Raw genomic sequence first — 12,882 nt, forward strand, 5'->3', positions numbered from 1 at the left:
GGGTTGATCCTGTCTAATAGAAGCATAGGCTCATACCATGGGGCTGAAGAGAGTTGAAGAAATTCCTTCTTTTAAATTCAGTCTTTGAGCTGTGATTGCTGTGCTTTTTTTTTTTTTTCCTTTCCTGTGTGTAATAGTACCAATCTGATTCTTTATACTCCTTTTATGGCTTATGGCTTAGTTTCTGGCAGACCAGCTGTAGAAAGACCAGTGATGCCTTGCTCCTGAACAGACAGCATACAGTCAAGCTGGCCGTTCATTAAACTGGGTAGACAAATCACTGGTTGGAGTGAATCATTTTTGGGCAGCAGAGCAAGTTGCCAGTGCCCATTTGGCAAGTTGGTATTTACAGACGTGTGTCTTGTAATATAGTAGTTATTCAGTAGTATCTGCTTCTCTAATAACCTCATACTCCTTTTTAGAATCTTAAATCATTTTTGCAAATCCAGGGTACTCTGCTGGGCCTTGCTAACTCTTTGTTTTCTTCCCAATCAACACTCTGCATCTTTCTGGCACTGCTTAGCTGTGAAGTCAATAAAGAAGCAGCACCTGGTAGAGGTCCGTTCCATGGCTAATCCACCTGCAGCAGTTAAGCTGGCCCTGGAGTCCATCTGCCTGCTGTTAGGTGAAAGCACCACTGACTGGAAACAAATACGTTCCATCATCATGAGAGAGAACTTCATTCCAACCATTGTTAACTTCTCTGCTGAGGAAATCAGGTGAAGTGCAACTGTCACATATTTATGTGAACAAACCATTTACAAAGAATGGAGGGTCTTAACTGGACTCTCTGTGTAATTCTTTTGGTAGCATTGGACTTCTTTTGACACCAGCTTATTGCACAGGCTGAACAGTCAGGTGGTACAGGAAATGGACTGCTGAAACCAAGGTGTATCATGAAAATTGAGGCAAAGCGGCTGCTCGTTGTGTGACTTAGTGGCATGGTTGCAAAGCAGTATGTTGCTGTCCAAAGAACATTGCCATTTGAAAGTGGTTTTGCAGCAGTAACAGACCAGGCTGCTGAGGGCTTTATTCAGCTTAGGAGGTCAGCTTGCTAGCTGGCTCTAACTGTGAGCAGAAGGTCAGACTAGAGACATCTGAATTCCCTTCCAGCTCCAGAGTTGAGCAGTTTATGAATGACTAATCTTAAAATATTGATAAAAAGTTTTTATCACCTGTAAGCTGTAGTTTCGGAAACAACTACAGACCATCCCAGCTACTACTCAGCAAAACTGATAGGAAATGTTTCTTGGCAGCTGTGGAAGGCAGGCTAGATAAAGGAATACTGAGCACCTGTGTGCTGACATAGTGTACTCAAGCTATCTGTAAAAATTTTTCCCTTGCAGTGATGCCATCCGGGAGAAGATGAAGAAAAACTACCTGTCAAATCCCAGTTACAACTATGAAATTGTAAACAGAGCATCACTGGCCTGTGGACCTATGGTGAAATGGGCAATTGCACAGGTAAAGTCAGCTTGAGGAAGCAAAGGCAAGGTGAAAAGAGTGAGCCAGAAGGCACATAGCAATGTCTAAAGGCTCTGAATTTGCCTTTATTCAGCTAAGTATTGCAAACTATTTTGCTTCTAAGAAATGGGGTAGATGGTTTAGATGAATGCTTATGGGATATATATAGTGCCATGCCAGAGAATTACTGGCCTCTGCCAGTTGTGATACAGCCTCTGCACTGAAAAACTTCAGGTTTACAGTGAACACTGGTGAATACTTTCTGTATGTGATGTCATTCTGCAGGATAAGGCCAGTGGAAAATGCAATGCAGTCCTCTTAATGAGACTGCATTTGTCTTGCCTCAGAGTACGACACACTCAAGGCATACTTTTAAGTGTCCTAAAGGAATAGGCTTTGGGAATCTAGCCCTCAGAGTGAGGTGCTGAAGAGTGGTTTTACTTATCTGTTGGTGTTTCAATACAGCAAAATTCTTGGCTCATTAAAACTGTGCCTGCTTGGAATGGCTTGATCTGGAGAAACTCTATTTAACTTGAATCTTGCCAACAGGTCCTGCCCTAATTGTTCTGTGGCTTAGCTTTACTCATTTCACTGCTAAGAAGGGCAGATTGGCACAGTACTGGCATGGACACCCCATTGAATATTTATATAAAACAATGCTGTGCACTTCTAAATGGAGTCTGAACATTTAAATAACTTTGTGTAAATCTACAGAGCAGTACAAGGATCTTGCAAAAAGCAATTACTTATGTTTCTGTGCTTAGTTTAGACTAGAGTCCTAGGGACTGATAAACAATACTAAGTTTCTCTTAAGTAGTTATTAATTCTTAGACAAGTCAGAAGTACATAAATTTGAAAAGATGCAGTTGATAGTATATACCTGAATGCTGTGGTTCCTGTTAACATGTAATTTTAGAAAGTGTAAAGGTTCTGTTTTCCATTGGCAGCTGAACTATGCTGACATGTTGAAAAGAGTGGAACCTCTACGCAATGAACTGCAGAAGCTGGAGGATGATGCCAAGGACAACCAACAGAAAGCAAATGAAGTGGAGCAGATGATTCGTGATCTGGAGGCCAGTATTGCCCGTTACAAAGAAGAATATGCAGTACTGATTTCGGAGGCTCAAGCTATTAAGGCAGACTTGGCTGCTGTTGAAGCAAAAGTAAGACTTCACATACCAATAACTTTTCATTCTTTGATCTTTGACAGTCTGAAATTGAATCGTTCTTCGAATTTGAGAGTGAACTTGGTTGCTTCCCCTGGGCAGTGCATTTGAACTGTTTCATCTCTGGGTGTCATGAGGCTTCTCAAGAAGCCTGTCTGGAGTTAGAAAAATACCAACTCATGTTGCTACTTGATTAACAAGACAGTTCTCATAAGGTTTAAAATACATAGAAAGCCATTGAAAACAGACATGGAGGTAGTGGGATTGTAATGTCTTAACTGGACTTCAAGGAGGGGAGTATGGATTTCTCTCTGTACTTGATCTCATCATTAGTATGTTGCTACTCTACTAGTACTTAGCACTTCTAAGTTCCTCAAGATAACAGTTAGAATCAACTTAATAAATTAGCACTGAAGAACCCCAAATTTAATCTCATTCAGAGCTTTTAAATTTAATTTGGGCCTTGAGTTTGAATTTAAGTGTTCTGAGAGACTTGTAATATAGGAACATTTCATCATCTAAAGAATCTACTTCACCACTTATTTCTAGGTAAACCGTAGCACAGCTCTTCTGAAGAGTCTTTCTGCTGAACGTGAAAGATGGGAGAAGACAAGTGAAACTTTCAAAAACCAGATGTCCACTATTGCAGGAGACTGTTTACTTTCAGGAGCTTTTATTGCCTACGCTGGCTACTTTGATCAGCAGATGCGTCAGAATCTGTTCACTACATGGTCTCACCATTTGCAGCAAGCAAATATCCAGGTAAAGATACAGTCATGATAAGTTAACCATAAATTGATTTACTGCAGGGGTTAAGCTTTAGGATTGCTAGGTAAAGAATGGAGCTGTTGGAAAGCTGTTGCAGCTTTGTAGAGCTGCATTTACTTAAAATGTCTTCACCAGCTGGTTGGAGACTGTCAAGTGAAATATTAACTTTGTTTGCTTCCTGCAGTTCCGCACAGACATCGCAAGGACGGAGTACCTTTCCAACGCCGATGAGCGGCTGCGCTGGCAGGCGAGTTCCCTGCCTGCAGATGACCTGTGCACAGAGAATGCCATCATGCTCAAACGCTTTAACAGGTACTTCATTCTAAGATGTGAAGTTCTTAAGCAACATTCTAGCAGCAGGCAGGGTTTTCACTTTTTGCATCACAGTAGCTGCTGCAAAGCACTGTTTCACTGGGAGGTGAAGCTCTAATGTTCATAAAAGCTTCTCAACCATGCGTAAGCATAAAAACTCTCATTCACCTTTGCTTGCCTTTTTTGATATGCTTAGCTGTTAAAATAAGTTGGCTTGAACTATTTTGTTATTTGAGCTATTTTGTTGTCCAAATACAAACCTACCTTTCAAAACTGCAGTCATTGAACCTGCCTCAGCTTAGTGAAGGAATAAACAAGGTTTTAGAGTTGAGACTAATAATGCAATGTAAATTCATAAAACTGCTTAGACACTGCAGTCAAAACCTAACTAATGAAAGTGCATTATTATTAACTTAAGGTATCCATTGATCATCGATCCCTCTGGGCAAGCTACAGAGTTTATCATGAATGAATATAAAGACCGTAAGATAACTCGTACAAGCTTCTTGGATGACGCTTTCAGAAAGAACTTGGAAAGTGCCTTGAGATTTGGTAACCCACTTCTAGTTCAGGTTAGTGGCATGATTTTGTAGAAGCTATTTACATTCCTGAATTCTGTCCTATGTATTAGAAAAGTTTGCAATTGTTCTCTCAGTAACATGCAAACAACTTTATTTTCTATTTACAATTTAACAAGTAAACTAGTGATACATGTGACATTAGTCCTGAGAAGAATTAGTGAGCTACAAAATCAAAATAAGGTATTTCATTTTCCACCATTTCAAGTTGAAATTCTTTTATTTCGAAATTATCTTTCCATACTATAAAATGACTTGCAACCTGTCTATCTGTTCCTTTGTTTTTATGTGCTTTCTGTAGTCATAGATAATGGCAACTAAGATGGTTAGTTATCTAGAATTAAATCTGCTCTGAGTATCAGGGAGAAATTTCAGTAATATGAAGAAATAGGCAGCTATAGGAATAATTGACTTGCACTTGAAAATGGGTATGTTTTTCACTTCTTAGTATGGAAATGGAAAAGATCAGTAACTGTTGCTTGTGCTGTTTAGAATAGGGCTTACCTGCAGTAGAGCTAACAAAATTACAGCCACTAATAATATTTCCCTTCTGTACCTGTGTAGCTCAATTACACATCTAAAGTGCATTCTTCTGAATGTGATCCCTGTTCCAAACCAACTGCCAATTGTTTGCTTAACAGAATTTTAAGCCCCTGTTGGATTGGGAGTTTTAGCTTGAGACATTTGCAAACAACAGTCTTTAACATGTCTGTCTTTCTAGGATGTGGAGAGCTATGATCCAGTTCTGAATCCTGTTCTGAATCGTGAAGTCCGAAGAACTGGAGGCAGAGTTCTGATTACTCTGGGAGATCAAGATATTGATTTGTCACCATCCTTCGTTATCTTCCTTTCCACCAGAGATCCAACAGTAAGTAAAATCAAAAGCAGTCCTGTTTGTAGAAATGGCATGTGAAGAGAGCTGAGCAAATTTTTTCATGTTTCCTGTGACAGGTTGAATTCCCACCAGACCTCTGCTCTCGTGTTACATTTGTGAACTTCACAGTAACTCGCAGCAGCTTGCAGAGCCAGTGTCTGAATGAAGTCCTGAAAGCTGAAAGACCAGATGTTGATGAAAAACGCTCTGACCTCCTCAAGCTTCAGGGTATGTTTACCAAAATTAACTTTCTCCTGTTCTAAAAGAATACAGTGGGTTTACTCTAAGAGTATACAGTGAAATGTCTTCATACTCTTTTTTTCCGGATGCCCAATGGCAAAGTACACACAATTCACATAATTCTTTAACATATCTGTACAATATGTATATATGACTTTTTTTTTTCTTCTAATTAAGGTGAATTTCAGCTGCGCTTACGTCAGTTGGAAAAATCTCTACTCCAAGCACTTAATGAAGTGAAGGGACGTATCCTGGATGATGACACCATCATTACTACACTCGAGAACCTGAAGAAGGAAGCAGCAGAGGTCACCAGAAAAGTAGAAGAGACTGATATTGTCATGCAAGAAGTGGAGACTGTTTCCCAGCAGTACTTGCCTCTTTCTACAGCCTGCAGCAGTATCTACTTTACTATGGAGTCACTGAAACAGGTAAGTTGAGTTCTTCCTCTCAGGAGCTTTGATTGTTTACTAGTCAAAGCTAAATAGACACTGCCCAGTATTGCAGTTTGGTTGGCATGCTCTGTTGGTTATCAAACAGCAGGATTGTGGAGAGGAAAAATAAACTCTCTTCTCTTTCAGATACATTTTCTGTACCAATACTCCCTCCAGTTTTTCTTGGACATCTATCACAATGTCTTGTATGAGAACCCAAATCTGAAGGGAATTACAGACCATACTCATCGTCTCTCAATCATCACAAAGGATCTCTTTCAGGTTCAGTTTTTTAATTAATAAATTTAATTCTTTAATAATTTTTGAAGGATCAGAATTCAAAGCTTCTTACATTACTTCTCTGTTTTGTTCCTTAGGTGGCCTTCAACCGAGTGGCACGTGGCATGCTGCACCAGGATCATATAACGTTTGCCATGTTGTTGGCCCGGATCAAACTGAAAGGCACTATTGGGTAAATGTTTGTTTTCTTGCTTCACTTGAGTTGAAAAACAGAGGGCTGTCTTGAAGGCATCTAGCTAAAGTCTTCTTTTCCCTTAACATTAGGGAGCCTACATACGATGCAGAATTCCAGCACTTCTTGAGAGGGAAGGAGATTGTACTAAACACTGCATCTCTCCCCAAAATCAATGGTTTGACTGTAGAGCAAACAGAGGCAATGATGAGGTTGAGCTGCCTTCCTGCATTTAAGGACCTTGTTTCAAAAGTTCAAGCTGATGAGGTAAGTGTTGCCTAGGTTCTGTCTCCACTGAACTATCTTATTAACCTTTTCAGGTGTCTGCTTGAAAAGCTTCATGCTTACCAGCAAGCTCTCCTGCTGTGGGAAGGGAAGTCCTAAAGATGAACTAGTTGTAGTTGTGGAAATGAATCTTCTTACTTCCCTCATAACCCAGCTGTGCAACTTGTAATGACCAGCACTGTTCATCATTCATATACAGTTCCACCATGCCTCTGGCTTTATGGTTGACCAGCTTTGGTTCCCATGGTAGCAGAAAGTGTGACACTGCATGTATTTTGCTGCGCCACTATTGTGTGATAATTATGCAGTGGAGGGGAGCAGCCCCAGCCACACATAATTTCATTATTGTGAGCTCTTGGACGTGCCTTTGTGAATCAATTTGGATGGTACTCAGCTGCTGAACACTGCACCTTCTCATGACTGAAGTGTTCAAAGAGTAATACATCTTTGTCTCGACTGTGAAACTGTGTGTCATAAATTATGTCCATATCTTAAATAGTACCTGTTTGGTTTGCCCTGCCAAATTTTTATATTAGAAGTTGAATTCTCTTTACTACATCTAATTTTTCTCAAACTGTTCAGCCTGGGGTAAAATAACTTACAGCTTGGCCTGGGTCTTGATAGAGATCTGTAGAATCAGGTATGCTGGAGGCTATCAGTGAAATGAGACGTATCAGTGAAATGATTTGGCACATCTAAAGATAGGTTAATAGACAAAGTGTAATTTGAGTTTTACATGTCCTTGCTGTATGTTTCTGGTATCTTGAAAGTCAACTTCAGGTTTTTTGGTTTGTTTTTTTTTTTTCAATACAGCAATTCTGTATCTGGCTGGACAGCAGTTCCCCAGAACAGACTGTACCATACCTTTGGACTGAAGAAAAACCTGCAAGTAAGTGAAGATGCACTGTTGTCCATATCAGTCCTAGTGTACTGATCTAAGTAGTTACTATGATTTTAAAAGCAATTCTAAAATAGAATTTAATTTTGGACCCTAAAGCTGGGATTGTAGAAAAACCTCAAGTCTAGTGTGTTTGGTTCTGGATTGTTTTGTGGTTTTTTGCGAGATTTGTTTGTTCTCACTGGATTTTTTTAAACCAAACTGTTCTCTAAGTAGTAGTTATGACACTTGGTTGCTGCACCTTAACCTGTGATCTGGTCTTCCTGTGAGGATGAAACTTAATTCTATAATCTCATTAGATTGCATAATAGTTCAGATTAACCTTGGTCATTGCCAATCTGGAGATATCTCAATACTCTAAAAAGCTCCAAGACACAGATCTTCTGAGGACAGGGCTGGTCTAGTAGACTTTTAGATCTGCAGTTGTACCTAAGCATGAAGTTACCTCTTGCTACATTAATTGTCAGTGCTAATTTTTCAAGAGTGAGGACTTGAGGGTAAATGTTGCCCTTTAGTTCCTCCCCTGTCTGGAAGGTAACTTTAGGAAGTGTTTGCTGTCTTTGATGAGTCCAGGCTCATTCCTGTCACTTCCTAAATTAAGGATTCTAAGTTCATATTTACTAGCTGCTTATTGAAGCTGCTGGAACATTAACTGAAGCAGCTCTAGGTTATCTACCTTGTACATGCTAGTCAAGTGTATATGACTTCAAACTCTAGCAGAAGAGCAGGTTATTTTGTGATTGAGAAGATGTGAAAAGATCTGTTGTCCCTGGAAATTAAAATCACTCATGTCAATAATTCTAGGCTGTAGATTTTGTAAACCAGCTGAAGATGCTAATTTTTTTTTCAGTTGTCAAATTTAAAACAGAATATTAAGCATTTCATTAAAAAGTTGCATCAGATCTTCCAAAAGGATAATTAACTTTCTAAATATGTAGTCTTCAGAACAAGATGGAGAGAAATTGAATGGAGAATTGAAGAGAGGAGGGTCCATCTAATCCTGTCTCCTGTTTCCAGCTCCCATTGGACAGGCCATTCATCGCTTGCTTCTGATCCAGGCCTTCCGTCCAGATCGTTTGTTGGCCATGGCACATACCTTTGTTTCAACAAATCTGGGAGAATCTTTCATGTCCATTATGGAGCAGCCTTTGGATCTGACACACATTGTGGATACAGAGGTAAACTACTTGGATTTGAAATGCTTAGGGCCACCTTGCGTGAGTTCCACAATGAGTTAAGCTATCCAATGAACATTTCTTCCACTTTCCCTTCTCTGGTATGAGGAGTGGATTGTTTTTCTTTTATTAAAGTAAAACTAAGAGTAACATAATGGTTTTAGTTGTACAGAGGAAAAATGAGCTTACTGCATTCTCATATTTACCTAGTGATTGTTTGATATCCTTTTCAACTTCTTGGAGCACAGGTGAAACCAAATACCCCTGTGCTGATGTGTTCGGTGCCTGGTTATGATGCCAGTGGTCACGTTGAAGACCTTGCAGCTGAGCAGAATACCCAGATTACTTCTATTGCTATTGGTAAGAGCATACCTTATTTCAACATCTAAACATAAGTGAAATTGTTAACAGTAACAGATTTAGCAACCCTTCTGTCTTTCAGGTTCTGCTGAAGGGTTTAACCAAGCAGATAAAGCAATAAACACAGCAGTGAAATCTGGAAGGTAAGTTCTATTTCATTTTTAGCTAGAATATTGCCTAGTAGAAAGGTAGAAGGGGGAAGTTATCTATTGGTTAAAGAGATAAAACTGTGAGTAAAACAAAAGAGTAGGCCTATCTTCTGAATTTAAGTTTGTAATAGTAAGCACATCTGTTTAAATATTTACAGGAGAAGTAGGTTGTACCTGCAAAACAAGAAAGTTAACTCATTTACAGTACATAGTAACTGATTCTGTGTAGAAGGCAAGTTCAAAAGAGGGAGAAAAATCTGTAGAATTGATACATTCTGTTGTTTTTTGTGATGATCACAGCCAGTATCCATAAGCTGTTCACTAAAAAGCACTTGTTCTGTTTCAGATGGGTAATGCTGAAGAACGTTCACCTGGCTCCTGGATGGCTCATGCAGCTAGAAAAGAAACTACATTCCCTGCAACCCCATGCTTGCTTCAGGCTCTTCCTTACCATGGAGATTAATCCAAAGGTAACAGTGATTTTAAAATTTGGGTATCTTGCAGAGTAACTGGCTTGCAGAGCTAAGAGTGCTCCCCAGGGAAGGTTCTCTCTTTACTGCCTTCTGCAGTAAAGAAGGAAAGTCCACACCTGTCAGGGCAGTTATTATCCTTGCTTTCTGATGACTGAACTGTAACTGTAAACTTGATTCTGTTCCTTTTGCTGATTCCCCTAACCTCCAAAAGAAAGGCAGTACTTCATGTGCTCACCATGAGGTTTTGAAGCTAATGCAGACTGTGCTGGGATTTTAGTCAAGGCTAAAGCAGCTGGATTTGAGCTTATTGATCTTCTCTAGGTGCCAGTGAATTTATTACGTGCCGGCCGGATCTTTGTGTTTGAGCCTCCTCCTGGTGTAAAGGCAAACATGCTGAGGACCTTCAGTAGCATTCCAGTTTCTAGGATGTGCAAGGTGAGGCTGTGGTTTGTCTTGATGGAACTAAATGCAAGAACTTGTTTGTTGAAATCTTACCTTAGATGATAAAACCTCAGATACTAAGATGTACCTGAAGTGTTTTTTCTCTCCTCACCCAAGCAAAGTAGTATTTGCTTTTTCTGTAGGTAGAATTTATTCAGTTTCAGTAGCAATCTAGCATTAAATCTGATACTTTCTAGTCTTTTAGCAGGCTTTGGTTTTATCAATTCACTTGAGTAACAGTTTGGTTTTGTGTTGGTTTTTTCCTCCCCATTTCTAGTCTCCAAATGAGCGTGCTCGTTTGTATTTCCTCCTTGCCTGGTTCCATGCCATTATCCAAGAGCGCCTGCGCTATGCTCCCTTGGGCTGGTCCAAGAAGTATGAGTTTGGAGAGTCTGACCTGAGATCTGCCTGTGACACAGTGGATACCTGGCTGGATGATACAGCGAAGGCAAGTAGTGTTCTGTACTTAGGCACAGGTAACAAAGTACTTTGGGTCTTCACTGAAACAGTCTGTTCTGGAAAAATTAAGGAAGTTAAATGAGTAGGCACAAAAAACCTGTTGGCAATTCAACAATTGTTTCCTGCTGTTTGTAGGGTCGCCAGAACATTTCTCCTGATAAGATCCCCTGGTCTGCACTGAAGACACTGATGGCCCAGTCTATCTATGGAGGTCGTATCGATAATGAATTTGATCAACGTTTGTTAAACACTTTCTTGGAACGTCTGTTCACCACCTTAAGTTTTGACAGTGAATTCAAACTGGCTTGCAAGGTTGATGGACACAAAGATATTCAGATGCCAGATGGAATCAGGTATCATTTTTTCCTTATCGTGATCTCTTATGTAAAACTTTCTTTTGTTAGAAAACTGCACACAAAGATGAAAAAAACCAAGCACATAACCTGTATTTCTGTGCTGTGTCAACATCTGTCTCAGGCAAAGCATTGCCTTGGCATTCTAGCAAAGGAAACCCTTTAATGAATGTTAAAACTCTGCCTTGCAGGCGTGAAGAGTTTGTCCAGTGGGTTGAGATGCTCCCAGATACACAAACACCATCATGGCTGGGACTGCCAAATAATGCAGAGAAAGTTCTTCTCACCACACAAGGTAAATCCAGAACTTAGCAATGTCTTCCATAGAGTACCAGGCCACCATTTTAACTAAAAAGCAGAAGAGAAGTACAAGTTTTGCTAAAGAGTTGATAATTTTCTCCTTCTCCCTCAACATAATTGGTTTTTGAGTAATCCAAAAACTGACCCGGAGCCTGTGAATCAAAAAAGCCAGTTACATTGAGTCTTCCAGATGGCAATCTTGATTCTGGAAAGCTTTATTGTAAGCTTCTGGAGCCACCTACAGCTGGGCACTTCTGAATCTTAGGTCTAGACTAGGAATAATGGAAAGTCCTGGTTGTTGCATGTAGTAGGATGTTTTAACCTTGATGCTGCTGCTTCTCTAACAGCCCATCTTCTGTTTTAGGCATAGATATGATCAGTAAAATGCTGAAAATGCAGATGCTGGAGGATGAGGATGATCTGGCTTATGCAGAAACTGAGAAGAAGACAAGAACTGATTCTACATCAGATGGACGCCCAGCCTGGATGAGAACACTGCACACCACAGCCTCTAACTGGCTTCACCTTATCCCACAAACTCTAAACCATCTGAAGCGGACTGTGGAAAACATTAAAGTAAGAGCTATGTTTTATTTCATGGGGGCATAGGAAAAGTACAAGTTCAGGTGCATTGTGATTTAGAAGTACCAACTACAGTGCTGAGGGGTCAATGGAACCTGTATCAATGCTGATTTTGTGTGCCATAGCCATGTAATGACATGCTAGGTTTCTTGACATGCTCCTAAAACCTGGTTTATGCCTTTTGGGTAACATTTGAAGAAATGCAATGGCAAACAGTCTAGCCAGGCAGTCTGCAGTAATTGTTCAACTGTGACTTCTACTTTCTTGCTTCTCCAAGGGAGAGGAGATTGTTAGTTGTAAAACAGTTTCTGCAATCACTTTCTGCACCACAGGCTGCATCTTCCTGTTCAGTGCTTGTAGTCAGTGTTACTGCTCCATCCACACAGAATTTGGGGGTTGTTTTTTGGAGCAAGAACTTTGATCTGCGTCTTACTTTGAATGTTTTGACCATCAGGATCCTTTGTTCCGGTTCTTTGAGAGAGAGGTAAAAATGGGAGCTAAGCTGCTCCAGGATGTTCGTCAGGACCTGGCAGACGTGGTTCAAGTGTGTGAAGGGAAAAAGAAACAAACCAACTATTTGCGTACACTGATAAATGAGCTGGTGAAAGGTATGGCAATTCAGACTAGCATCTTCCAGGGCTCTCTTTGCTTCTTGCACTCTGTAAGAGGCTGCTGTGGTCAGCAGCTTAAAAAAAAACAAAAATGGTAGAAAAATGTGGATAGACTTTGTCGTTTGACACAAGTAATACTTAAATTTGAGCATAAAAATCCCATTGGCTTGATATGAGATTTCAAGTTGAGGTTGGTAATAGCCTAATAATTAGGCTATAATAATAATATTATAATAGTTCAGCTTTAATAGTAATATTATTAGGCTTTTCTGTACAATTTATATTAGCAGCTTAATTTCTGGGCTGAAATCTTACTAAATTCTCTCAATTTCTGACTTGTGACAGAACAAAGTTATTTATACCACCAAATGAACAGTATTGGTCCTATAAAATCTAGAAAATATTCAAGTTCTCTGAATTTCTATTTAAAGATTGTACATACATGTAGAATTTTCACAGACATACTGCATGATGTAATACATGGTGAT

The 12,882-nt window shown here is 39.8% G+C and overlaps 1 protein-coding gene across 1 annotated transcript in view; it reads left to right on the top strand.

The window, feature by feature from the left end:
• The window catches only part of DYNC1H1 (dynein cytoplasmic 1 heavy chain 1), a 45,507-nt gene that overhangs the window by 30,284 nt on the left and 2,341 nt on the right, over positions 1 to 12,882 (top strand). The window contains exons 52-74 of the mRNA XM_041476403.1: positions 524 to 719; positions 1,347 to 1,464; positions 2,412 to 2,627; positions 3,180 to 3,392; positions 3,583 to 3,710; positions 4,129 to 4,282; positions 5,010 to 5,156; positions 5,240 to 5,390; positions 5,580 to 5,833; positions 5,984 to 6,118; positions 6,214 to 6,308; positions 6,401 to 6,575; positions 7,407 to 7,482; positions 8,509 to 8,669; positions 8,915 to 9,026; positions 9,109 to 9,169; positions 9,522 to 9,645; positions 9,970 to 10,083; positions 10,367 to 10,537; positions 10,684 to 10,901; positions 11,093 to 11,196; positions 11,566 to 11,777; positions 12,238 to 12,391. Coding sequence (XP_041332337.1) covers positions 524 to 719; positions 1,347 to 1,464; positions 2,412 to 2,627; positions 3,180 to 3,392; positions 3,583 to 3,710; positions 4,129 to 4,282; positions 5,010 to 5,156; positions 5,240 to 5,390; positions 5,580 to 5,833; positions 5,984 to 6,118; positions 6,214 to 6,308; positions 6,401 to 6,575; positions 7,407 to 7,482; positions 8,509 to 8,669; positions 8,915 to 9,026; positions 9,109 to 9,169; positions 9,522 to 9,645; positions 9,970 to 10,083; positions 10,367 to 10,537; positions 10,684 to 10,901; positions 11,093 to 11,196; positions 11,566 to 11,777; positions 12,238 to 12,391 — 3,489 coding nt within the window. The remainder of the gene's footprint in view (positions 1 to 523; positions 720 to 1,346; positions 1,465 to 2,411; positions 2,628 to 3,179; positions 3,393 to 3,582; positions 3,711 to 4,128; positions 4,283 to 5,009; positions 5,157 to 5,239; positions 5,391 to 5,579; positions 5,834 to 5,983; positions 6,119 to 6,213; positions 6,309 to 6,400; positions 6,576 to 7,406; positions 7,483 to 8,508; positions 8,670 to 8,914; positions 9,027 to 9,108; positions 9,170 to 9,521; positions 9,646 to 9,969; positions 10,084 to 10,366; positions 10,538 to 10,683; positions 10,902 to 11,092; positions 11,197 to 11,565; positions 11,778 to 12,237; positions 12,392 to 12,882) is intronic.

The sequence above is a fragment of the Pyrgilauda ruficollis genome, unplaced genomic scaffold (assembly GCF_017590135.1).
Source record: "Pyrgilauda ruficollis isolate IOZ18807 unplaced genomic scaffold, ASM1759013v1 scaffold38, whole genome shotgun sequence".
In the NCBI taxonomy this organism is placed as follows: Eukaryota; Metazoa; Chordata; class Aves; order Passeriformes; family Passeridae; genus Pyrgilauda; species Pyrgilauda ruficollis.